Source organism: Malania oleifera, chromosome 9 (assembly GCF_029873635.1).
Source record: "Malania oleifera isolate guangnan ecotype guangnan chromosome 9, ASM2987363v1, whole genome shotgun sequence".
Taxonomy (NCBI): Eukaryota; Viridiplantae; Streptophyta; class Magnoliopsida; order Santalales; family Ximeniaceae; genus Malania; species Malania oleifera.
Window position 1 is genome coordinate 84,686,292 of NC_080425.1, and position 27,385 is coordinate 84,713,676.

The window sequence follows — 27,385 nt, forward strand, 5'->3', positions numbered from 1 at the left end:
GTAGAGAGTGTGTTTCTTTTATAACTTCAGCATATCCGCCCTCCAAACTACCCAACGTGTAATTATTAAGGCTGTTGTTCTGGTGGAAGGAAGTGTGTAGGAAGACTCTCCTTTAGCCAAACATTGTGAACGTGAATGAAGAAGTCTTGATGAAGTGGCATAAAATGACAATTGGACCAAACTTACTCAGCATTCGAACTATATTTAAGAAAATGCAAAATATCTTCCACTCCACCCTTGCACCTAGTGCAACAACTGACGTCAATTAAATTTAGCTTCACACACTATTCATTAGTGAGAATCTAACCATGAGACACAGGCCAAATAAATGCCCTAAAAATTTGATGTTACATTTGAGAGCATGAATTTAGAATTTTAAATTTAGGTTTGTGTGGATTTTGACAAAATGCAATATAATTTTACATTATATTTTGTCCAAATCCACACAATTCAAATTCAAAGTCTCTCCCAAATACAAAGTGAGAGAATTTGTGCTTCTAAATTCAAAGTCACTCCTTATTGTCCCAATTATACAAATGCAAGTTTAACATTTGTACGTGATGGCTTCTCATCCCAAATTTGCGAATGCAAGTGTAACGACCTGATTTTTCATGCCATTTTTTTTGTAATAATAATAAACGTAATATTGTCTGGTAAATATATCATGTTCTCTGATACCCAAAAACATAATACTTAGGTAGTGGGAAACATAAAGTGTGCAACCAGAAACACAATACCAGAATTTTCACCACTTGTGTACATCACTCTAGTTTAAAAGTCCAGATATTCCCTAGGATCTATATACAAATACATCTTACCCAAAAACGACTTACCCTATAAATAGGGCAAAACCGATATCTCCTCTATCTACGAGTCTGGTATGCCCGTCTGACTGGATCACCTAAAAAATATTAAATTATTAGGATGTGACAATGCTCAGTAAGACGAAATATGTTATTATTAGTGTGTGGCATATGAGCTTCTTTAAGCTATATACATATACTGTAATTAATTGAATCTAATTAACATGCAATAGTAAAATACCATGTAACTCACTCCTATGTTTCTTTAAATATACATATGTTACTAAACTTTCTATTTGAATATACTTTTAATAACCACAAGTAATTCTGTTGTTTCCTGTACATAAATAATAACTGTGAAAACTTTCCTGGATTGATAACTGGATGTCAAGATTCAAATCCCCTCATGACAGGGATGTGCGGCCCGAAGGCGGGACTTGATCCTAATCGACCCTCCAGGATAAGTCAACTGAAACTTCACTAAGGTACGATTGGCCCCTCGACTTGGGTCTGTTCAAGGAGCACTGCAATCTCTCCCCTCCACCTGAATCAGATTACCAAGGAGTCTGCAATCTCTCCAATGGCACAATCGACCATACCATGCCACACTCTATCTGAGATGAGTGGTTGCACTCTCTCCACTATATAGCAATAGTACCATACTCTGTAATCTAGTTTGTAATGGTCCATCAAGGTCTAATACTGTAATAACTCGAGGAATTTTTCAGCAACTCATCGACAAACACAAGGGACTCGTCGACAAGGGTATAAGAGGAGCTCATCGACGAGGATAGGATTCGTCGACGAGAAGTTACCGAGAGGAGGTTTTAAGAGATTCTAAATTTCGTCGACGAGGAGTGGGGTTCGTCGACGAGTTATCTTCATGACCTCGTCGACGAGGTGACGTGGCTCGTCGACGAAGCCCAGTGCATAAATAGGGTCAACTTTCATTTTTGGCCGAAATTTCACACAAACACTTCCCTCTCTCTCTCTCTCTCCTCTATGCCCCTCCTACCTTCTCTCTACGATCTCGGGCCGAATTCTCACTGGTTCGATGATCTGAAGTCATCGCGACGCTCCTGACAAAGTTCTCTACAAGTTTACCGGGGCGGATCGTCGGTGGGGCTGAGTTAGAAACCATCCCAAATCCAGGATAAGGCTTTCTACTCAGTATTTGCTTATTTGACAGTTGTAGAAAGCGTAGTACGCGTAAAAATACTGAACTTTAGTTCTAAGAAATGTCGTTTTCAGGATGTTGAACGAGGAACCCTGCAAGTGCGGGCCTGTTTGTTTTAGGTAGGGGTGAGCATAATTCGGGAAAAACCGAATTAACCGACCAAAATTGGTCGGTTCGGTTCGGTTAAAAAAACCAGTTCGGTCGGTTCGGTTATGCATTTCAATTTTTTGGGGAATCGGGTTTCGGTTCGGTGAATAGAAAACATTAATTCGGTTAACCGATTAACCGAATTAATAATTAATTAAATTTTAAATTTAAATTAGTAAATGAAAATCCTATTATTCTATTATCTATATTTCTAATTTTCCATTCCCTCTCACAGTCTCACTCCCAATCTCACACTCTCAGACTCTCGGTGCTCTCAGTGCTCTCAGAAGTCAGAAGGCCCTCCCTCTGTCCCTCATTGCCTCTCCCTCGCTCACCCGAGCTCAATCCACCACAGTTCGCACCACCATCTTCACGCGACGACGATGCTATCGCCTGCGCCCCTCGCCATCGTCGTCGCTGGTAGAGCAGTTCGCGCATAGAGCAGTTCACCAAAAACCACCCCGGCTCCTCCTCACTGGCATCAAGCTCGCCCGAGCCCAATCGTCTCCCTAACCAACCACCTTTCCTCCACATCAATCTCCACTTCTCAGTACTCCGGTTCTCCCTCTTCGCGAATCGCCTCTTCTTGGCTTCGCGGCTTCGCCTGAGCCCCTCTTCGGCTCTTCCAGTCTTCCTAGTTCGTGACCCGTCCCGATCCCGAATCCCTCTTCGATCAGCTCTTCCCTCGCGTGGGCGTGGTGATGGATCTACACTCAGTGACTCAGGACTTCAAGGCTTCAACCTTCCCCCTCCTTCCCTTCCCCCACCTTCCCTTGTTTCAGTTTGGATACATATACACTGATACACACAGTGATACAACAGTGATACACCTTCCCTCCTTCCTAGTTTCGGTTAAAATGGTTAACCAAATTACCCGAAAAATAAATTAGGTCGGGTTCGGTTCGGTTCAGCCAAATGGTTAGGTCGGTTCGGTTAACAGTATTTTTTAACCAAAATTTTCGGTTAATTCGGTTAATTAACCGAATTTGGCCGAACCGACCGTTTGCTCACCCCTAGTTTTAGGGGCTTTTCAGTACTCAGGTAAGGGGATAAATTAAGCTAGTAATTTAATGAAAAATATGTATATTATTACAGCATTTGATTTCAGGAAAATAAATATATTTATATATAATTTATATTTGGGAAATACTGCTAAAAATGATGGTATGTTTGATATATGAAAAACCTATTTCGTGTGGCATGAGTAGAAATTATAATGAAAAACTGTTTTGTGGGAATGTGTTAATGATATAGATTTTTATAAAGGAAAACCGGCATATGGGCCAAGATTTTGATATATTTGCCGACGTACAGGGCGAATTATGTGTATGATTTGCCAGCGTACGAGTCGTGCTATGTATATGATTTGCCGGTGTACAGGCCGAGATATGGATATGTTTGCCGGCGTACGGGTCGAGCTATGGATATGATTTGCTGGCGTACAGGCCGAACTATGGTAAAATGTGAAATACCGGTGTACGGGCTGATGATTTTCATGATATACGTATATATGCAAAATGATATGATTGATTTGATAATTAATGGTATGAAATATCCATGTATCACAGTTTCAATATATGTTATATGATATCAGAACCTAGTTAGCTTGGTCTAGGCTAGCACTTGCACGGCACCGATGCTATATGTCCATGGTCATCATGATCATGATATTTGTGTTAACACCGCTGTACGGAGTGGTGTGAAATTTGATGGTCGATGTGGTTTTTAAGAAGTGTATGAGCGCCCCTGGTATACAGACCAAGTATGGCAGACCCATCGGACTTACAGATTGTACTTTTGACTTGGTAGTGGTCGGTCAACCATTGTCAGGTACCGCCTTCGGGCCACACAACCCAGTCATGTGGGGGTAATACATGACAACAGCTAACTAACCTACCAGGATTGTTTTCATATTATGCTATACGAGATGAATTATATTTATGAAAATCATATTTGTTCTACAATGATTTGAAAATATATCTTTCCCAGATATGATACCGACAGTTATACTGATATGGTTATGTATGATTTTATATAGAACACGAAAATACTCATGTTGCCACACACTAGTGTCAATTTATTTTTCTTACTGAGAGGTGTCTCACCCCAAAATTTTATAAACATTTCAGGAGCCCCTGATAGGAGAGCGGGTAAAGCCCCGTTGATCTAGTATTGTTGATTTGCTCTTCTAAAAAGGTAAGTATTTTGATTGGGTCAGATGTATTTTGTGGAATGATCCTAAGATATCTTTTGGGTGTGTATTGTGTGTATATAAATACAGTAGATGTAGTAACTCTGGTATTGTGATGGATGGGTTGTGTTTATGATATATTGATTTTATGTTTCCTATTGCTTAGGCTTCTGCGTTGTGTTTCTGATGTATCCCTGGTACCCACAGGTCCAGGTGGATTATGATCTGTTGAGTTTTGTGATATTAATTTTATTATATTATGGAAAAAAAAAAGATGTGGAAATTAAGCAGGTCGTCACAGATACTATATACGTATAATACTCTGATATATATATACATGTATTTTACTGTTTACCATGATTCTGTTTCTACTGTAATACCCATGACACTGAAATAATTATTTTGTATAAGTTGTACTGTCTATTCTGAATATATATTGTAGTAACTGATATATATCTTTATATCTGTTTGTTATGGTTCTGAGATCTGTATATCATGGTATTCTGAAAACTATATAATTAATTTATGTAAACTGTATATAACATGCTCACTGTAAAACTGTAGACTAAACTTATATTAAACTGTGTTAAATACATAATCCTGTAAATTACTGGATAGTCATAGCTTTAAAATAAATACTATATAATCTACTCTGTAAATAATTGTATATCTAGTCCATCTTAATTTATAAAACTATACACCCATTTATAATTCTGTAACATTTGTATAAATTCAATAATGTACTCATATTACTCATACCACACAACAGTTAATAACTCATTAAATATAATTTGCATAACTGTATAATACCTATTCTGAAAATACCCATAATCTCATACTATCTTTACTGGTAAAAATTCTAATTTATATGGCATAGCATATTTCCCTTACCTCGTAATTAAGCTCTCCTACTAACGTTCTAAATTACACCCCTGGCATTTGTAAGTCCATAATCCTGAAAACATTATATATATCCTGTCAATCAACTAAATACCCATAATTTTCTTCATTTTTTTCATCTTCAGAATTATAAACTATTCATTATTTACCTGTGCTTCTGAAAATATATCCACTGGGGTCCTCAACCCACTCCTGCAGGATCCCCAAAATACCCTATTCCTGAAAATATAATACCCTAATTTTACTACACAAAACTCCAGTACATTCTCATATAATACAAAATCTACGCTCAAATGAACTTGGTAATACTGGAAATACTCAAATAATCCACTTACCCTGGTTTTGGGATAGTTCCCAAACTTCTCAAATCAACATTTCATTCCGGCTATGTTGTAGAGAATCTCCCCAGGATTACCATGGTAGCTTCTGATCGTCGAACCAAGGAGAGACGGAGTTGGATTTGTAAAGAGAAGTTAGAAGAATCGAGTTAGAGAGAGAGAGAGAGAGAGAGAGAGAGAGAGAGAGAGAAACTGTAAAAACGAATTATTTTCGTTAAAAATATGTTTTAGGACTATATAAAAAATGCTGCCCATGTGGCCTCGTCGACGAGCCACGTCACCTCGTCGATGAGTCCAAGTAGTAGTCTCGTCGACGAACGCCTAGTCCTCATCAATGAGATTCAAGCTTTGAAAATGGTCCTCTCGGTAATTTCTCGTTGACGAGACAAATGTCCCCATCGACGAACCCAAGAAGGATGCTCGTTGACGAGCGCCATGTGTTCGTCGACGAGACCCTGTAAGTCCCCTTTAAAAATTTTCCTATTTCTCTCTTTTCTTTTATAATTTAACTACTATAATTCTTCAGGTCATTACAGCAAGTCAAACATTAATAAGCATCTTTTGGGCAATAAATCTCATTAACAGCATGGGACCAATAAATTGAATCCTCCATTTGAACCTAATAGGGGAAGGTATGGGTGTATTCAAGTCGTCATAGTAAAATACTTGAACTCGACTTGACTCGAAAATGTTGCGCTCGAAAATCAAATCAAATTCGATTGATTTCATGATTGTTAAACTTGAACTCAATTTGATTATAAGTTAATAAACTCAAACTTGAATCGATTAAACTTGACTCAATTATAAATTAGCATTAAATATGTAACGACCTGCTTAATTTCCATTTTTTTTAAAAAACATAACATTTAAAATGCTCTGACACCAAATTGTATCCTCAACCTAAGCAGCAAGAAGCGGAAATCAAATAAACATAACCATATGTAAATATATATATATACAATACCAATACCAGAGTACTAACATGTTTCCCCAAAATATATACATATATTTGTTCCCAAAATACCATAAACTATACTGGAATATACAAAAATCCTCCACAATACTCACTTCACTAGTAGGGCACTACTAAAGCCCCTCTATCTGCGAGCCTAATCTGCTCGCCTACTTGGATCACCTGAAAAATGATTCAACACCGGGATGAGTCAACGCTCAGTAAGACGAAATATGTTATTACTAGTGTATGGCAAATGAGCTACAATATTATGAAAATCTAGTTTCATATAATCATGTATAACTAAATATGTAAGTATAGTACAAGTGATAAAATCCACCATCCCTTTCCATGTTGCTTAACATAACTGTATCATAGGTTACTATTCAAAATACTTCTAGTGTACATAAGTATGTTCCCTGTTTCTATAAATCTGTATATATGTAATAGTAGCTGAAAACTTTCCCTATGGATAACTGTGTGTCATGATTTAACCCCTCATGACAGGGTTGTGCGGCCCGTAGGCGAGATTTACCCTGGTTGGCCAACCAGAAATAAATCACTATACTCCATCGGTCTGATCTGCTCGCCTCAACCCATATCTGATGGGGAGCCTGTCCACGTCAAAGGCCTAGGTGATCGACCTACTACCACGTATTATCTAAATAGGTGGTCGCACTCATAACATAACATAATATCTGTAGTAACGGTATCGTGTTCTGTAACTGCATAGTCCAACAGGGTCTGATACTATGTAATATAACTCTATATACAACTATCTGATTTACCATGATTCCTGAAATAACCGTAATAACCATGATATTGCATAAACTGTACTGTAATTCATACATCATAATACTGAAAACTGTATAATCATAACACTGAAACTGCATAATCATAATATTGGAATTCCTATAATCATGGTACTGAGATTCATATATTCATGGTACTAAAATTCGTAAAATCATGATACTAAAATTCATAAAATCATGGTACTGAAATTCATAAAATCATGGTATTGAAATTCATAAAACATATCTCCGTACTATATTCATATTCTCAAGCCACACCATACCTTAATACATAATTTTCACAATTTAATAAATTGTATAATATTTTAAAAATACCCAGCATAACATATTTCCTTACCCGATGACTAGAAAGCCCCTATGGTATACTGGCCTAACACCCACAGGGCCTCCTACATAACACCCTGAAAACAACATTTTCCAGAATAGAATATCAGTATTTCTTAGCCTACATCATTTCCTATAACTTTCAGAAGGCCAAAAATGGACTAAAAGGCCTTACCCTGAATTTGGGGTAAAATCCAACTTCGTTTCACCAACGATCTGCTCCGGCAGACTTGCAGAGAACTTCGCCAGGAGTGTCGTGGTGGCTTCGGATCGTCGATCCAGCGTCTGGCGGGACCGAAAACGAAGAGAGAAGTGATAGGATCCGTAGAAGAGAGAGAGAGGCACTGAAAATGATAAAAATCCTGGTTTTCCACTATTTATAGGGGCAGATTCATCGACGAGACATGTCACCTTGTCGACAAGTCCTTTATTAAATTTGTCGATGAAACCCTGTATTCGTTGACAAAATTTAAAGCAGCCCATTCTTCGCTCGGCATTTTCTCGTCGACAAAACCCTGTATTCGTCGACGAATTTCCTTATGCACTCATCGACGAACCCCTGTATTCGTCGACAAATTCTAGCAATTACTTGAAATTATCATTATCCCCAAAATGTAATGTCGTCGACGAAGTCTACTGCCTCATTCTGTTCCTATTTCCATTTTCCTCCTTCTTTATTATTAAAATAATATTATTCTTCGGGTCACTACATTCTCCCCTTCTTTTAAAATTTCGTCCTCAAAATTTACTGTTTGTATTCCCTTCTATCATCTCATAAGGCAAAATGGTCTACTTATTTTATTACTTGCCCTCACTTATGGCGGAGGAATACCGTGGTTACATGGGTAGTTCTGGGAGATTACAACCATAAAATAAAATTCCCCCCAAAACCAAAATACCACCTAACCTATACTCTACATTACAATTACACTAGACTCAACAAAATAAAATTATCATCTAAGCATATACATCAGTACTAAAAGTGGCTATGATCCGAGATGTATATGGCGGCCGGGGGCCGAGTTTTATAATATGACATATTTTTGTACGTAATGAGTTTGAAATACAGTTTTTATTACTTAAATTGCAGATATGCTTTAGGAACCTTGAGGACCAGTTATGTTATGAGCACGGTACCGTTGCTAGAGATTCAGTATTTGACCAAGTGTGCCCACACTGTTTTGGATAGAAGTGTAGGGTGGTCTCAGTCGATTGGCCTTAATAGAGGGTGTACCTTTCCTAGAAGTCTGGACCAAGAAATGGTAAGACAATCGAACCAGCAAGCAAGTTGCGGATGCCTACAGTCATAGTTAGCTGCAGATAAATGATTTTGACTTTGTCTGGGTTGATCTCCTAGGGATTAGTCCAACCTTCGGGCAGCACAACCTGCACTATGGGAGAAGTAAATGGTGTTTAGTCACAGGGAGTGTCTTTTATACATATCTATAGATTTATGTAAATGATGTTATTTATTTAATGAATTGTTTATACCATGGAAATGAGATGAATATTTTCAACTGTGTAAAGTGAGTACAATGTAAAATAGCTATTTTCGGTTAAATTGAGGATGGACGTTTTCTGTAAACACTAAATGCATGTTGACCACACACTAATATTAACTTAATCTGTCTTACTAAGAAGTGTTTCACCTCAATATACAAATTATCTTTTTAGGACCATCTCGAAGTCGAGTTTAGCAAACTCCGAGGCGGGTTGATAGCCACCAAGATTTTTTTTTGAGTGTCAGTAAGAACTCTACTATATTTAAGTTGGGTTTGAAGCCCTAAGAATGTAACATGGGTATATGGACTGAGTTAGTTTTGGTATTGTACTATTATTTGTATTATGAGAATCGGGAGACTCTAATGTATATTAGTATCATTAAACTTTGGTAATGGTTTATGGAGAATATTTTATTTATTTCTGTGGTTATTATATAATGATTATGGTATTAGGTACACGGATGTCACTAAAGTAGCACTCCGGGCTCACGTGGCAGGTCAGGGCGTTACATTAAATACATACATATATATATATATATATGTATATATATAATATTAAATATATCTATAAAATATATATTATATGGTATATATAATATTAAAATATTAAAATAAAAAAGCAAGATTAAGCTTGAAACTCAACTCGAGTACTATTGTTGAACTAATAATATATAATTATTAATTTTATGATGATAATAGTATTATTTAACAAATCAACAATTTAATTGATATTTTTTTGTTAAATCCATAACATCTTTTTATGGTCAACAATGTAATTAAGTTTTTATGTTCTTAACATTTTATAATTTTATATCAAATAAAGTAAGATGTGATTGCTATTTTCCAATAAAAAGCAATACTTACCAAATTGTGTTAATGATGCTTTTATAATTATTCATTAACTAATTTATAATTAGCAAATTAAAATTCACAAGAGAGAAGGAGGAGGAGAGTGAGAGGCAGAGGAGGTTCATACTTGACAATTATAAGCACTATTATGCACCAACAAATGTTGCAACAAAAATAGTGTCGTGCAACGTGCGCGCGCGCGCACACACACACAGATGCTGAAAGTAGGGGCGTGCAATCATCCGGTTCGGCCAATTTCGTTAATTAATTGAGTTAATCGAAAAAAAAATTGATTAACTATATGCCATAACCGAACCGACCAAATTAGCCTTCTTACCAACCCTTACTCGATTAAACCAAAATTTTGGTTAATTCAGTTAGCCAAATTCAAACAAACCAAATTACAATTAATTACGGGGAAAACACATCACAACTAGCAACTCTTAGGTTATCCATATGCAACAAACATTAATTATAAAAACTACAGAAATTACACAAATATCAAAACTTAAATGACTTAGTAATAACCTGAGACTTTGAGAGGTGACGACCATGACGAGGGTTAGGACAATGGTCATGACGAGGGCTAGGGCGATGGTCACAATGAAGGCTAGGGCAACAACATGGTAAGTGTCATGCCTCGAACCCTGAAATGGGACCCAGGGGTGAAAATGTAATCTAATATGTCCCTGTATTCGATAAAACATCCAAAGATACAGTATAAAGGATGAGGGTCCGGCCCCATGGGGTCCCTAGGCACCCTAAACAACAAAATATATGCAACGAAAAAGGTCATCCTATATATATATATAGTACCATACCAGAGTTTATACAAGAGCAGACACAAGGCTCTATCAAAACGTACAAGCGGGTGCCCAAATACATCTCAAAATGGCAACCCGCCAAAATACAGTCCTAGCACTTACCCCAGCACTAATCGCAGTACACCGGCCACTACGCTCCCTACACTAGGACGCTAGTTCCGGTTACTCGAAGGACCTGTAAAAATGTATGTACAGCAGGGTTGAGACACCTCTCAGTAAGGAAGAACACAGGTTATATTGGTGTGTGGCATATGAGTGTTATCATGACATACTAACATGTATAATTCAATAGTCAAAACAATCAAAACCAGTTCCAGTATTTTCACAAAACAAGCAATACAATCTGGTGTCGTCACACCCTTCGGCTCGAAGCCGGACTGTCTGGTGGTATTTCACACCCTTCGGTAAAAACCGGTGATCTGGTGGTATTTCACACCCTTCGGCAAACTTCGGTGCCCTCGGTAACCTAGCATAGCATCAGCGTTAAATCGGTGCAGATCTGGTGCTCGCACATCCTTCGGCTCGAAAGCCGACCAATCTAGTGGTATTACGCACTCTTCGAAAAAAGCCATATTTTCAACTTGAAACAATTCGGAACCTCGTTCCTATTTCATCAAGATACAACATATGCATACTCATATAACCAAACAAACCACACTCATTTGGTAATCTAAATCATGGTTTTCCAAAAAAATACAGTTTAAATGAGTCAAGGCACGACCATCTCAATAACACAGTATAAATCACCATGTACACTCAGTTTTTAACAAAACCAGGGATGCACCCCGTCGCCCCCCCCCCTTTTTCCCAAAACTGTAATAATGAAAAACCAATAGTTTTCCCCCGTTAGATCCCCCCAAATAAGTAGCCAAAACACACACAGGACCGTGAACCACAGTTTCATCGAGTTTGATTTCAAAAATAAACAATATAAACACAATTCCCTTTACCTTTTCCCCGGATAGCCAATCCCGAACTCTAAGGTCCCTAAACAGCGAACCGAGCTCCAAAACCTACAATCAACAATACAGAATATACTCACAACACTGTTCCTTACAAAACTACGGATCAGAATTGAAAATCGAGCCTTTCCTCGATTTTTCGTCAAATCCGAAAATATCTGAAATGGGATTCCAATCTGTAGAATTTGTAGAGAATCCTTTCACGATCCTTGTGGTAACTTCCGATTCCCGATTCCAGCAACGATCGGTGAAGAAATCTAGAGAGAGAGAGAGAGAGAGAGAGAGAGAGAGAGAGAGAGTAGGGAGAGTCTAGAGAGAGAGATATATATATATATTTGAGTTTTCTTAAATTTGAAGTAAAGAGAATTCTATTTATAACCCCTTTGACCCGGCCCAACTCGTTGACGAAATGGTGTTCTCGTCGACGAGGATCTATAGTCCTCTTGTTAACGAGATGGAAGATTCATCGACGAACCCTGATGTCACCGGTTCCCGAAACTCCTTGGCTTCTCCTCGTCGACGAGCTTCTGAATTTCGTCGACGAGAAATGCATGGCCTTCGTCAAGGAACTCTGGCTTCGTCGACGAAGCCTGTTCAAATACTAATTTTATCCCTTTCTTATTTATTTAAACTCATTTATCACGATTCAGGTTCTTACAGTAAGGGCTAGGGCTACGGCAAAGGGCCAAGGGCGAGGCAACTCAAACTCTCTGTATACCTCGTGGAAAAAAGACTTAAAAAGATTAGATGTTACTACCCATATCAACAAGGTGCACCTTTATTTTTGGGAGTCTTCCTATAAGAACTCCACGGTTAAGCGTGCTTGGCTTAGAGTAATCTTGGGATGGATGACCTTCTAGAAAGTTTTCTTAAGAAGTGTGTGAGTGAAGACAAAACACACTAAAAAAGACACATGTTGGTCTGTGGGGCCAGTCATTAGTCCGATAAGGCCCGCGCCCCTATTGTCTGGTCCAGGTGGAGGAGGAGGGACACAGTGCTCCCTGATAGGCCCATGTTGGGGCGTTACACAATGGTATAAGAGAAATTATCCGATCGGAAGTGTGATGAGATTCACATTACCTAGGTTTGGAAATGTGGGTTCACAACGAAGACGTTGCGTTTTGTAAGTGGGGGAGAATGTGATGTCTTATGCAAGAAAGGTTTAAAAGGATTAGATGTTACTACCCATATCAACAAGGTGTACTTTTCTTTTCGAGAGCCTTCCTATAAGAACTTCACGGTTAAGCGTGCTTGACTTGGAGTAATCTTGAGTTGGGTGATCTTTTGGGAAGTTTTTCTAGGAAGTGTGTGAATGAGAACAAAACACACTGAAAATAACACTTGTTGATCTGTGGGGCCAGCCATTAGTCTGATAATACCCGCCCTTTATTGTCTAGTTTAGGTGGAAGAGGAGAGACGTAGAGCTCCCTGATAGATCTAGGTTGGGGCGTTACACTCTCAAAGTCTCTACTTTTGATCTTGAAGCCAATTAGTCAAACGATGGGATGGAAGTTTGATTTGGAGTAGGATTTAGCACAACATAATGACGGAGTGTGCGTTACAAAGTAAGAAGTGTGAACTTGTTACTTGGTCTTAGAGGTTGAAGGTTGGTTGGTTGGCGTGGTTGCCGACTCACTGGAGGGTGGAGGCTAGCTGGGAAGTGACCAGCGTGGTTGCAGACTCGCTCGCTGGAGCTGGATGGCTGGATGGTGGATGGTGGAGTGCTTGGAGGCTCGAAGTCTCAAAGACTCGAGCTGGTTCGAGATTGTGGAAACTGGAAACTTGGAATGGGAACCTTAATTCCTAAAATCCCAAAGGCAACAAGTGGAAGAGATACTGGGTAGGTGGGTAATTGGTTAAATTAATCGGGTTAACAATTTAACACTTAAAAGTATATCTAATTTATATTTTAATTACTAATTAATTTATAGTTCTATTTAATCGGTTAATCAAAATTTAATTTATCCATAACTGAATCGAAGACTGAAAAATCGATTTTACCAAAAATTAAAACTGAACCGAATCGAATCGATCAAATTTGATCGGTTAATTCGGATAATTTGGTTTTCACTTAATTGTGCACATTCCTAGTTGAAAGTTATAAACAGCCAAAAGGTTTTTTTGAAAAATAAATTTGAGAAAGTATTTTTGCAATAAATACTTATTTTTATGGAAGCCAAATATTATTAAAAGTTACTTATTGCTAGCTTATACATACCAATTTATAAGTCATCAAAAAGTTATTTTAAAAGTAGATTTAAGAAGTCATCATTTATTATACTTTTATTTTTATTTTTTGTGTGGGCCAAATACCACCACTTTGGACAAGTACTTCAGTAATAAGTAAAATAATTTTTTTTAACCATATTATAGTAGGTTAAATAACATCACCATCTCTTTACACTATCAATCAATTTTATTTTTTATTTTTTATGTTTTTATTTCTCATTATATATGTATTGAATTATTTTACTTAAATATATTTATTATTAATTTTTTTCTTTTTTTTTTTGAAAAAAAAATTCATTCGACAATCATAACTGACACATCTTATTTTGTATGTTTTCCCATCAAAATATAGATAAATGTGCCTAAAATGTTGAGCATTTTTTTTTTTTTTTGAATTTTGCCGGGTGTCCATAACCGTCAACGACGTCCATTTTACGGTCCGCCGCACCGGTCACGACTAATCCCACGCCCTGTAGCGGTGGCCCCATACACACCACAGAGGAGTAAATTCAGGAGCCCGCCGCAAGGATCGAACCCGGGAGGCATTTCTGCTAATCGTCAAGCGGCACTTCTAGAATTCGCCCCTGCCAACTGGGCATTTTGTAGCTATATAAGGGAGATTTTATTTATTTATTTATTTATTTTTTGAGAAAACAAGATGAAAATAACACATTAAAAATGAGTTTTATTTTATAAATAAATTTAAAAGTATTTTACAGTTTATATTTTTGATTGAAATATAATAATTGCAATCATCACATTAATCAATATATAAATCAATGAGTTGAGATCTAACTAGCACCCCCACCACCTTTTACATGCCAAGGTGAAATAAAGGAGCAAGTGAGGATTTTTCCCCATGTGCGGTGGAGCGCGTGGTCCATTCCTCTACTGGAGACGGGATGCTTTCAGCACTTTGCTTTAGGAGCGTGTCCATACGAGCGCGTGGGATAAATGGCCCAACTCCAAAACAAAACGGCGCCGTTTGAAGGAAGGCGAACCGGCCACGCACTTGGCTTTGGCAATATAGCACATCGACTCATGGACGCACCGATGACCGCGACGCGACAAAGGCAGCGCTTCTTTGTAAATGCTTCTTCCTATTGATTTCAATTTGATTAATGAATAATGGGGGAAGGCGTTGAGCACATTTGAGGAGTTGCTTCTCCACAGAAGCTGCCTTTTTTCTTCGCCCGCTGCCGGTGTCTTTTTGGTTTACCCTTTTCTTTTTGTTTCTTCATTTTTCAGTTCTGCGTTTCAGTGAACTCAAAGCCAAGTTGACTCTCCGTCGCTGTCTCTCCCTCTATCTGCGGAGGTTTGTTTGTTTTGGTAAGGTAAAAAAGTATGATTTAACTTTTTTGGTATCGAATTTGCTGTTAAGTAGTTGAATTTTTACTGTTTCATAGACATCGCTGCTGATTCTGTGTTGGGTTGGAGAAATTTTTGTTTAATTTTTTTGGGTATTGATGGAAATGCCTTGTTTTGATCTGGGTCTTCGTGTTTTGTATGCTCGGTGATTTTTTTCTTTGTGATTTGAACGGAGAAAGAGAGGGTTTGTGGGTTAATTTTTTTATTTTTTATTTTTAGTTTCTCTGTTGTCTTCTGTTTGAAGTATTATAGGTTTTTCTTGCATTTATAGATCATAAGCCGAGCAATGTTAACTGAATGAATTTTAATAAACGTGTAATTGGCACGTTTATAACTTATTGCTGTCTTGATTCTTTCTTTCCTTGGAAGGAATGCTTATCTGGTTGCTGTAATTGTTGGTTTTGATTATATTATCTGGCTTGAGTCTCGTGTTCATACTATTGGAATTGGTTTTTAATTTGATGGCAATATTTTTTAATGCTTTCTTGTTCGGGCTTACTATGAATTGATTTGGGTTTTCTTGTCCTCTACTCAAGAGGAAATTGAGCTAAAATTATTTGTACTTGTAGGTTTTGGGGGAAGTTCTCCAGAATTCAGGACAGCAGCAAAAACCATGTTGAATTTTAAAATTTCTTGTGTCATTTGCTTCCCCCATCTATGCTGAATCCTGTACTCTGGTGGACCAGGGAAGTTTTTGTATGGTAAATTGACATCTCATCCTTTGTGGATTGTGGTATTCTCTGCATTGTTTTTGTGCATTCAACTGTATTTCTGGGCTGGAAAAAGTGGTAAAAGTTAGTAATGGCTATTTCTCTTAGGAGGCGTTAGGTTCATGGAATAAAATATGTTCCTGGAATGACATATTCTAGGAACCCTATTTTCAAGAATGGGTTGCTTATCTCATGGGAATTTTTTGTTTGGTTTGTGTTATAACTATAAATCAGATATTATAACAACACACTTTCTGGACCCAAAGACAGGATGAGAGAATAGGATGCTATGGGCATCACATTCTCGGGAATCCTGAAGGATCCTGCAAATCAGATACCACCAGGGCCCTTTCTTTTTATGCCCTTCTTATACTGTAGTAGTTGACCTAAGGGTCAAGTTATGATATGCATTCATAGAAACTGAAATCATGTGAATCCCCCTGGTGATTTCCAGTGGAGTTACTGCAACTCAATTCCATATTTCTAAGAGAGCAATGGACATGAGCTCATCATCTCATGGCTTTCATTTTTGGGAATTGATCTTGCTGTGTTATTGGAACCCTCATCACAAAGAATAAGTTCCTTCCTCCGTTGCATCAGATCCTATCAGTTAACTAGCCAGAATTTATTTCTAGATTTTCCATTAAGGTGGCATTGTGCCACCGCCAGGGGTATGGATATGTGGTGCATTTGTGTTGCAGGCCAGCCTTTGGACAACAGTTTCTGGGGGCAAGAACATTGTTAACTCAATGATTTGTATGTTGCAGTGGCTACCAGATAAAATATTTTTGAAACACTGTGCTTGATTGATTCCATGCATTGCTAGTCTTGAGCAATTTGGATTTCCCTAGCGCATCATGTATCATTTTTTAAAATTGGATTTGTACTTTTGTAAGGACATTTTTAGTGGACACTCAGATTGTACTTACAACATTGTTAAAGAAACTATTGATTTTCAATTCTCTCCTTTAAATTTCCCTTTCAACATGAGATCTCTTTCTATTTTATCCCTTATTTATTTCATTTTATTTTTCTTTTTATACAAAATTCTTGTAGTCTAAAGCAGGGATAATACCCAAAATTAATGTAGGCTAAATAGTGTACTGGTAAGGAGTGAGATAGTTACTGTTAGTGGGAAGGAGTAGGGGTAGACCTAAAAAACTTGGAATGAGATAGTGATTAAGGATTTCAGAGCCTTTAAATTGTCGGGAGAAATTGTCCATGCTTGTGTAAATTGTAAGAAAAGGATTCATGTAGCTGACCCACCTACTGGGACTTAAAGCTTGGTTTCTTGTGTTTGTTGTTGTAATTTTTACCATCCCCGAATTGATAGATTATTAATTTTTGGATGCAAGTTTATCTAAATTTTATTTGATACAAGTGTCTTAAATTTGTGAATGTCTCATGTTGCAGGCAGCTTAAAACCAGGCAGAAGAGCTGAACACATCAACTTACTGAAAATAAAAGAAAGTTGGACAATTCAAGGACCCATGGATCAGAGTACTCTACTTTTCCCATTTTTGTATTCTTAATGATGTTGCAGTTATTGTAGTTTTAGTTGTTGGCACTATATGGCTAACCATTAAGGGTTCAACTGTTATGTGAGGTTTTTGAAAACCAACTTTTGGCATATATCTTGAACACCTGAATGTTGAACGGATTAGTTCCTAGATATGAAGTTTATTTATTGTTTACATGTTAGAGGTTGCTAGATCCCCATTTGTTGGCTGCCAAAACTGCCTAAATATGAAACTTACTGGTGACGAGGAAATTAAGGTATTTAAGTGTAATTCAATTATGAGGCATGTCTATTCAGAACCTTCTCTTCTCCTGTTTGAGTGGAGGATTGGAAATGAGAGGTCTTGGTTTTCAATATTACACATCAGAACTGTCAGGTCAATGAGTTGAAGAATGTTTGAAATTTCTTTCTTAGTCTAATAAACATTGTTTTCAAGTTTACTTGTTTATTTCGTTGATTAGTATGTGTTACAAATCTCATTTATTTTATTTTATTTTATTTTAATTTGGAGTTTGCTGGGTGGGTACATTAGACATAACCTACCCAGGCAACATGAACATTTACCAGATTGAATCATTTCTTGAGGTTTATCTTGTTAATTAAACTATTGGAACTGAATTAACTAAGGTTGTCCGATGAATAGGAAAATGAGTTCAACCTATAAACTTCATTTGTTTCTTCTGTCCTTAATCCTTGCTTATCTTGGTTGAGTGACTAAAAGGATATGACTTGAATATGATTCCTCTTGTCCATGGTCATATATTTCTTCGAAATTGTAAAAATTTCGACTTTCACCACCCTCAAAATCAAAATGGCGGCCAATGTTTATTTTTACAAAACCTCATTCAAAATTTCCATGAATCAACCGAAATTTATTGAAATCAAATTTGGTCGAAATTTTAGCTAAAGAAAGTAATTTCCTTTCTAATTTGAGATTCAAAACCCAAGTTCAAATTTCACTCTTAATTCATCTTCTTTGCTTATTAAAACTAGATATTGTTACAAGAAGGATATGACTAGCTTTTAGACTTTCAAAATTATATGAAAAATTAAGCTAGATATTGGATACATCATTTTATTTGACCATTTGTGTTGATATTATATTTATTTGTGCAACAAATAATATTTAATTAATTTATGAATTTCATTTATACTAGTTGAATATGTTTAATATCATCACTATATTACAGTTATTATAACTCACGCACCACGTAACTATCCTTGATATATTTTATTTACAACACTGTAGTTCTCAATTTTGTATTACTAGAACTATTAGTAGTTTTTGATGTTTCAAAATAGAAATTTCATGATTCATATTTCCATCATTTTTAAAAATTGAAATCAAAACTGAAATTGACAACGAAACATCCATAACTTAGAAGCCTCAAAGTTTTAGTTGGAATGAAATTAAGACCTTGCTCTTGTCCTTGAGATAGAACTATGCTTTTCTTGCAAAAAAACTATGTTAGTGTAAGTTAGTGTACAACATTGTTCTAAAAGGTGGAATAGAGGCTCGCCTCATGACAAGGCATAACTAAAATGCCCTAGGGTGTAGTCTAGATTCTCTAGAATATCAAACTCTTGAAGGGTGGAATGCTTATGTGCGCGCATATGCAAAATGTTTGCTTTCTGCACTTTTTAGCTTGAGGCTTATGCATTTTGGGTTGTAAGTTTTAAGCAGGTTTGATAAGTAAATTAGAGCCCGAAAAATTTTGTGAGATTTATATATGAAATGATGAGACCTTCCTGCCCCAACCCTAGACACTCTAAGATCCTTTCCCAAACTTGCTTTATATTTGGAGTCGAGATAGATAAGTAGGCATATTACATTGTACTGATCTGGGGTGTTTGTAGTGATTGTGGGGGTCAATGACCAAGACGTTGCTTAAAAGCCTAGTGTTCTTCTTAGGGCTAGATTCAATCTCCTCATCCTACACAAAAAAGGAAAAGAATTTCATGTTCTTCCTTTTGGTAAGGAATGTTGTAATCTGAGTGAGCCTCTAAACTCTTGAATGTATACATTGACAAAGCATTGAGAGCTTCAGCTTGGATCATGGTTACGGTTTGGACTTTGTAATAGAATAATTATCACTTAGCATGGTTTACTTGAGCGATTTAAAGTTTGTATGGATGGAATGATTGACAAGAAGTGAACAAATTATATCTGCATTTTAAAAAAAAATACATTTCCTAATCAATCATAAATTTATTTGCTTTTATCTAAAAATAATGTATTCATGCCTTGAGGCTTATGCATTGCCTTGTTAGGGTTAAGGTGCCTCACTTTACTCCATATTTAAATTATTAATATACAGAATTCATGTTCCATACAACTTGATTAGTCTTTTTTGATATTAAGAATCACTAATGTGGTAATTACTAATTTTATTGATCGACTCAATCTTATTGAACCTGCTCTATTCAATCTAATTGCTCAGACACTGTAGACAATGTAATTGTTTAGGGAGACGTGGCTGATCTAATTGTCCAATTGAAATTGTTAAATTAGTTGTCCAGAGCTTGATTTCTTCCATTTATTACAGTCAAAAGAGGTCTTGATGAGTCAAAGTTAGCTGTCATATCTATTCTGGTAAAATAGCTCGGAGCTAGTTCATTTTTAGTTTTTAGCAGTTGAGGCTTGTCATTCATAATTGAGCAAAAAGAGAAGATAGTTTTTGGCAGGCTATATTAATTCCTGTATGTATTGAACATTTAACTTCAAGTATCTAACAAGACTAACATGCACAATTTTAGGCCGCAGTCTGCACTAAGTAAAAAATGTGCTTGATTAACATATGGGGTGTTTGGGAGAAGATTCATTATTTGGCTTCTCTTTGGTATTTGGGTCATGGGAATTTTAAGGGGGTGAGATTCCCGGACATTCGGCATAATTGGTGTTATTTGTTGTATTGCTAGATTGTGCTGATTTTTATTTGTTCTTCTTTGCTTTACAGTTTTTCCGCTGGTTTTTTCGAGACTTTGCTAGGGAGATGTCCTACTCGCGTGGTTGTACATTCTTAATCTCTTAATATAATCCTTCTTTGCTACAACAACCACAACAAGCCTTACGTCCCACTAGGTGGGGTCGGCTACATGTGGGTGGGCATGGTTTGGTTAGCCGAACCATTACCCTTAAACTATTAACCAAACCAAAGTTTTAGTTCACTAGAAAATGCGAATTGAAATCAAATTGCTTAAAACGGTTAACCGAAATTTGGTTAACCGGTTTTTAGACCAATATCCAATGGTTAACCAAATCGAACTATTTAGTATAATTTAAAATTTTAAAGTCACTAAAATGATTTTTTTTTTCTTTCATTGTAATCAATATGTAAATTTAAAATATTTAAAATAAAAATTTAAGCATGAATATTTGATTAATACAACATTTTTAAATTTAAACTATTAAAATTTTATATGGTATGATATATACTACGTATTTTTATATGTATATTTATAGTATATAAGTTTCGTTCGGTTAATTGTGGTTATTGAATGGTCCAAACCGAAATCGAACAGATAATCAAAAAAATTAAAAATTTCAAAATGAAACCGAACCCAAAAAATGGTTAACCAATTTTTTGGTTCAGTTTGAATTCTGTTTTGCAGTTTGGTTTGATTTTTCGGTTTTCCTTGCCCAGCCCTAGCTACATGAATCCTTTTCTTCCAATTTACTCGATCGAGAGTGTCTTCCTCAATTAGATTAAGGGCTATTAATCCTTCCTTACTACCTCATTTCAAGTTATTTTAGGCCTACCCCTACACCTTTTTCATGTCAGAAATAATAACTAACTCACTCCTCCTTACACGTGCTCTACTAAGCCTGCGTTTCAAATGCCCAAAGCATGTTAGCCGCCCCTCCCTTATCTTGTTTTCAACTGGTGCTATGCCTAAATTATTGCATATATGCTCGTTTTTTACTTTTATCTTTTAATGTTAGACCACTTATCCACATTAACATTTGCATTTCAACAACTTTTACTTTTTGTACATATTGTTTCTTAGTTGCCCAACATTCTAAAATCTAAACCATAAAGTATAGCCGACCTTATAGTTGCCTTATAAGATCTTTCTATTAATTTTAAGGGTATTCTACGATCATGCAACACACCTGATGCACTCTACCATTTTACCCAACCTGTTTTAATTCTATGTACTACGTCTTCTTCAATTTCTCCTTCCGCTTGCATAATAGATCCAAGATATCTAAATCTATTAGTGCTATTAATTTCTTGATTATCAGGTTCAATTTTCTCTTCTCTACTACTTCTTACATTATTGAAATTACATTTCATATATTCTGTCGTATTCCTACTTATCCTAAACCTTTTAGACTCTAATGCGGTTCTCTAAAGTTCTAGCTTAGATTCCACTTGGTTCCTACTATCATCAATCAACACGACATCATTTGCAAACAACGTACACTAAGGGATCTCATTTTGGATACTCTTAGTAAGTTCTAAATTACTAAAGTAAAACGATAAGGACTCAAAGTAGAACCTTGATATACACCTATTGTGATTGGAAAATCTCTAGATTCCTCTCCTACAGTCCTAACATTAGTCACTACTTTATCATACATATCTTTAATGACCTCAGTATATCTACTACAAACCCCCTTCTTTTCTAAGACCCACCAAAGAACTTTCCAAGGTACTCTATCATATGCTTTCTTTAAGTCAATAAAAACCATATGCAAGTCCCTCTTCTTTTCCCTAAATTTTTCCATTAAACTTCTTAAAAGAAAATAACTTCTGTTGTTAATCTCCTAGGCATAAAACCATGTTGATTTTTTGAAATTTTCTTTCTTAGTCTTATCCTATTTTCAATTGCCCTTTCTCATAATTTCAATGTATGAATCATAATCTTAATTCTACGATAGTTATTATAGTTTTGAATATCCCCTTTGTTTTTGTACAAAGGTACTAATATACTTTTCCTCTATTCTTCTGGCATTTTCTTGATTTTTATAATAGTTTTGAATAGATTAGTTAACCAAATAATTCCTTTATCCCCTAAACATTTTCCAACTTCAATTGGTATTTTATCTGGTCCTATAGATTTCCCACTTCTTATCCTTTTTAATGTCATCTTAACTTCAATGACTCAAATTTTACGAATAAATCTCTTATTTTTAGTCTTCTCCTCATTGTCACTTATAAGTTCAATCTTTCAATTTGATTTTCATTAAAAAAATTATCAAAGTATCTTTACCACCTCTTTTTTATGTCTTCTTCTTTAATTAAGACATTATCATCATCGTCCTTTATACATTTTGCATCACCTAAATTTTTGTATTTTTTTTCTCTTTGTTTTCATTAAACAACTTATCAAAGTATCTTTGCCACCTCTTTTTTATGTCTTCTTCTTTAATTAAGCCATTATCACCTAAATTTTTGTATTTTCTTTCTCTAGATCTTGCAAGTTTAAAAATGCTTTTTTCTCCTTTTATATCTAGTTTAATATATAAAGTATCATATGTTTTATGTTTAGCTTCACTAATAGTATTTTTTGCATTTTTTTTTTGCTTCTTTATATTTTTCAAGATTTTCTATATTTCTACAATTTTGTCATATTTTAAACTAATTTCTTTTTGTCTTAATGGTTTTTGGGACTTCTTGATCCCACCACCAACTTTTTTTACTACTGAGTATCTTCCTTTGGACTCACCTAAAATCTCTTTTGTTGTCCTTACAATAGAATTAGCCATTTTATTTCAAACAGTATTTGCATCTATCTTATCCCCTACTGTCTAATCACACTCTTTGATAATTTTATCTTGAATTTTACTATATTATCTCCCTTCAAGTTTCACCATCTAGTCTTTCCTGTGTTGATCTATTTTACTCCTTCCTTTCCATTTTTTAATTAATACTAAGACACTATGTTGTGTGTTTCACCTGGGATAACTTCACAATCCTTACAAGATGGACAATCTTTGTTCCTAATTAAGAAGAAATTTATTTGGCTTTTATTATACCCACTTTTGCTATAAAAAAAAAATAGGGGTGTTAACTTAAAAAAAAAAAAAAAAAAAACCAGTTGGGATATTGTGAATTTGAAACTTATTAACTCCTGTCAATAGTTTAAGAAATTAGTCTAAATCTTGTTATGTTCATGAATTAGTTCCATTCACTAGTGAGTTGGAGTTAACTTGAAATACTAGTGTGAATATTAAAAACTTGAACATCATTTCAAGTTTGCTGTATTTTGTAAGACCTTTGCTTATGTGTTAGGACTCACAAACGGCTGTCTAAGATTTGTTTGGCATTGAGTTGGTGTTATTATTATTATTGTTATTATTATTGTTCAAGACTTGGAATCTAGTCCAATAAGAGAGAAGCACCTTGACAAGGGATTCTTAGTTGTTTTTGGTGAACGCAGGGCTTCCAACAGATGGTGGGGACAGTGAAAAAGGCAATTATACCCTTCTTAAAGATGAGGAGAGGCATGAATTGGGAACATATGACAAACCCCTCCCTTGCTTCGGCTGTGGAATAGGATGGTTTTCGTGAGTTTCTTGCACCCAATTTCTTCGTAATCATCATCTTTTGTCCTTCTTTGGGTCATCTTATCTCATGGATGTACCTTGTTCGCAGCCTTCTACTTGGATTTGTCTTGCCATTAATGTGGTACTTTGCTACAATTCTGTACTTCCTAAACTACTACGACAAGGATCCGAGGGAGCGATCAGGGCTTGCTGCCTGTGCTATAGCTGTAAGAGTCCTCTTTAAGCAAGCTTAAATTAATGCTATGTTCATTTGCTCATTACCATGAGAGAGGAAGGGGAGGGTGGCCTTAGTTGTGATGATTATAGACCTCAAGCTTTGACTTTTGACTCATTAGAAACCCTCAAACTTTCACCTTTCATAATTCTATCATTATTTAAATATAATGTCTAATGACTCGTCAAAAAATAAAAAATAAAAAGATTTTTTGTTGTCAAAATTTTTTAGTCTTTCTGTACAAAGTAAAACAGTGCTTCTATGGTTACAAGACCTCAAACTTTCACCAATGCTTTCAATTTATTAGTGTTTTCTCTTATTTGAGCATACTGGTTTTATATCTTACTGGAAATAACTGATACGGTACTCTTTAATTTTAATTTTATGCACAGAGAAGGAAAATTTGAGATGCATCTATAGTGGAAGCATCTTGAAATGAAGTTGGACTTGTAAATATCATGCCTGTCATGGATCATTGAGAACGCAGTCTATAGTTGTCATATTCTTTGATAGCATCAACCAAAAACTAATTACCTTTGTGGCTTCTTTACAAGGCCTTATTAGATAAGTGGACACACCCACTCTAGTCTCTAATACATGCACTTGTTTGCACACATAAAAGTACATGCATATGCTCACACTCAAGCAAGCATTTAGGGAAAGGAGACTGGAATACCTTGCAGAAAGGCCAAACAGTTAGGGCAGTTATTTTGTGTCTCCTACCATGCTTCTCTTTTTTCTTTTTTTTTAAGTTTTTGGATATAGCCCATCTCTTAGGTTAGTATTTTTTTATGGGCTTTAAAATGGGCTATTGGAGGTAATTTTGACAGCATCATCCTCTAATCTGGTTCAGCAGTCATGCACCCTGCAGCTGCTCTTGAATATTTTTGTGATCCGTCACAGCACCATGTTTCATGTTTCATCCCCTGCACTCCAGGTGGAAGGATTTGCAGTACATTGCAATGAATTTTAGTTAACTTCTAAGGATATCATCCCCCTTTAACCCCACATTCTTGGACTGGTGCAGGCTTTAATATGTACAGTTGTTCTGACGATCGTAGTAGCTATCCTGGTGTTCTAATCCTTCGGTAATACAATTCCTCCTCGCCTATTAAGGCCCGTGAATTTTTCGCAGCGTCTTAGCTGATGGCATGTATTATGTAAATGCGTCAGACCTGTATTTCAAGTGGGGAACTGGTGTGCAATGGATTCACCGAAACCCAGCTGTTCGAACGATTCACCACTCAGTTCCCCACCAGTGTATGTACATAATGGGAATATTGTACGATAAGTACTCGGAGAGTTTGGTTACCATCTACTGGATGTTTATAAACCACTGAATTATAGATGAATTGACGAGGTAATTGCTCATTACTGTACTGAAATCCGATACCAATCTAAGTTTTTGCTTTTGGCATTTTGGCTGTGAGTGGCGTTTAAATCGAACAACTGATATATTTGCAGAAGGTAACCATTCTTGCTGTGGATGTGGCCTCGCGTTATCAACTTCAAGTCAAAATAAAATTGATCTCTCATGCTATCAAATCGCCTAGGTATTGTTAAATATTCTTGAATGCAGTTTGTTCAGGGGCTCCAGACTTGGTTGAAACATCAAATCATAGCGATCAGCAAACCCTCTACTATAATAGTGGTCGAACTCAGAATTGGGATTTTGTTTTAAAGGAAGTAAATGAAAATAAGCAATTACAATGACAATGTTGTTGGTTAGGGCTCAAGTCTTGTACTTAGCAGAGGGTGGAAATTAAAGGAAGTTATCTCTGTTTTGTGGGTCAATCAAGCCCCAAAAGGTTCTGAATATAAAAAATTATGGGGAAAAAAAAGGGTAATAGGAGAAATAAAACCGAAGTTTCACAAAAATATAATCATATTTTTGGGAACAAAATCGTTGTCAAATCAACTTAAAAGGCCCTACTGTTTAGTGTTTAGTATTCCAAAGTAAACCCAATTTTCAAAAACCAACCAATTCAATCGATACTAATAATGATAATGGTGATTATTTTTATTTTATTAACAAATTATGACTCGGGTTAATCATCATGAAATGCAACTCTAAAGTTTTTATTCTTAGGAACAATTTTGAAAACAACAAAACTGAACGTATTTTTTAGTATAAAAAGTAAATGACACTACCCCTTTTAATTTTCAAAAATAATAATTTAGAATTTGGTTCTTGAATCTCTAATCAAGCAGGATATTTCATCTTGTTATATATATAAACATGAATGTTCCGATTGTTGGTACTACTGTTTAATGTGGATGTTTCAAATTAAAAACTATTTGTTTAATAAATGCTCGTCGATTTCTATTTTAATTAAGTATGTGTTAAATTTAATATAATAATTTTAACATTTTAAAATATTAATTACTGTTTTAATGATTTCATATTTATGATGATAGAAGTTATACTTAATTTTACCTTATTCAACTTCATTTTAAGATGTATTTTTCTTTTTCAAAAAAATTCTATTTTTTATTCTTTCTTGAGATTTATATTCTGTTGGATAATTAAATGACATTACATCTCCTATAACTTTGGTGTTTGTGGGTATATACAAAACCAAGTTAGCTGAATAATTCTGAAGGCCATGCGCACAATGACTATATGTACTGAGAAATATTCTCCATAGGTGTGAAATCGGCTTTAAGGACAATTGTCATTCCACGCTTCAATTTCTGATAAGTGTTTATATTTTTATTCAATACTAATTTTATTAGTAAATATTTTTCCTTCTATTATATTTCCAACAATCTTAAAGCCGATTCATTTTAGCACAATGAGAATAAGACACATAGTGACAAATTTTTCTTGCACATGTGAAATTTACATCTAACCATCTTTTTTTTTTTTGAGTGACGTCGGGTGTCCACGTCCGTTTTACGATCCGCGACTAATCACACGCCCTGTGCAGTGACCCCACACTCACAGGGAGGGTAAATTCAGGAGCCAAGGACAGGAATCGAACCCAGGAGGCGTATAATCGCTGACCTCATGAAAGGCACTCTCGCAGTCCGCCTTGCCACCTGAGCTA

The 27,385-nt window shown here is 35.8% G+C and overlaps 1 protein-coding gene across 4 annotated transcripts; it reads left to right on the forward strand.

Moving 5' to 3' along the window:
- The first annotated feature begins 15,051 nt into the window (after positions 1-15,051).
- Positions 15,052-25,752, forward strand: LOC131164130 (large ribosomal subunit protein eL20z-like). 4 transcript variants are annotated; one of them, XM_058121110.1, is made up of 6 exons: positions 15,066-15,344; positions 15,948-16,079; positions 17,502-17,588; positions 23,995-24,121; positions 24,210-24,327; positions 25,363-25,752. In XM_058121110.1, the coding sequence occupies exons 3-6, from the start codon at positions 17,579-17,581 to the stop codon at positions 25,414-25,416; spliced, it is 309 nt and encodes a 102-aa protein (XP_057977093.1). In that variant the 5' UTR covers positions 15,066-15,344; positions 15,948-16,079; positions 17,502-17,578; the 3' UTR covers positions 25,417-25,752. The 4 variants fall into 4 exon arrangements, with proteins under 4 accessions (XP_057977091.1, XP_057977089.1, XP_057977093.1 ...); XM_058121109.1 differs by having other exon boundaries at positions 15,066-15,339; XM_058121108.1 differs by lacking the exon at positions 15,948-16,079 and having other exon boundaries at positions 15,052-15,339.
- Positions 25,753-27,385: the final 1,633 nt, after the last annotated feature.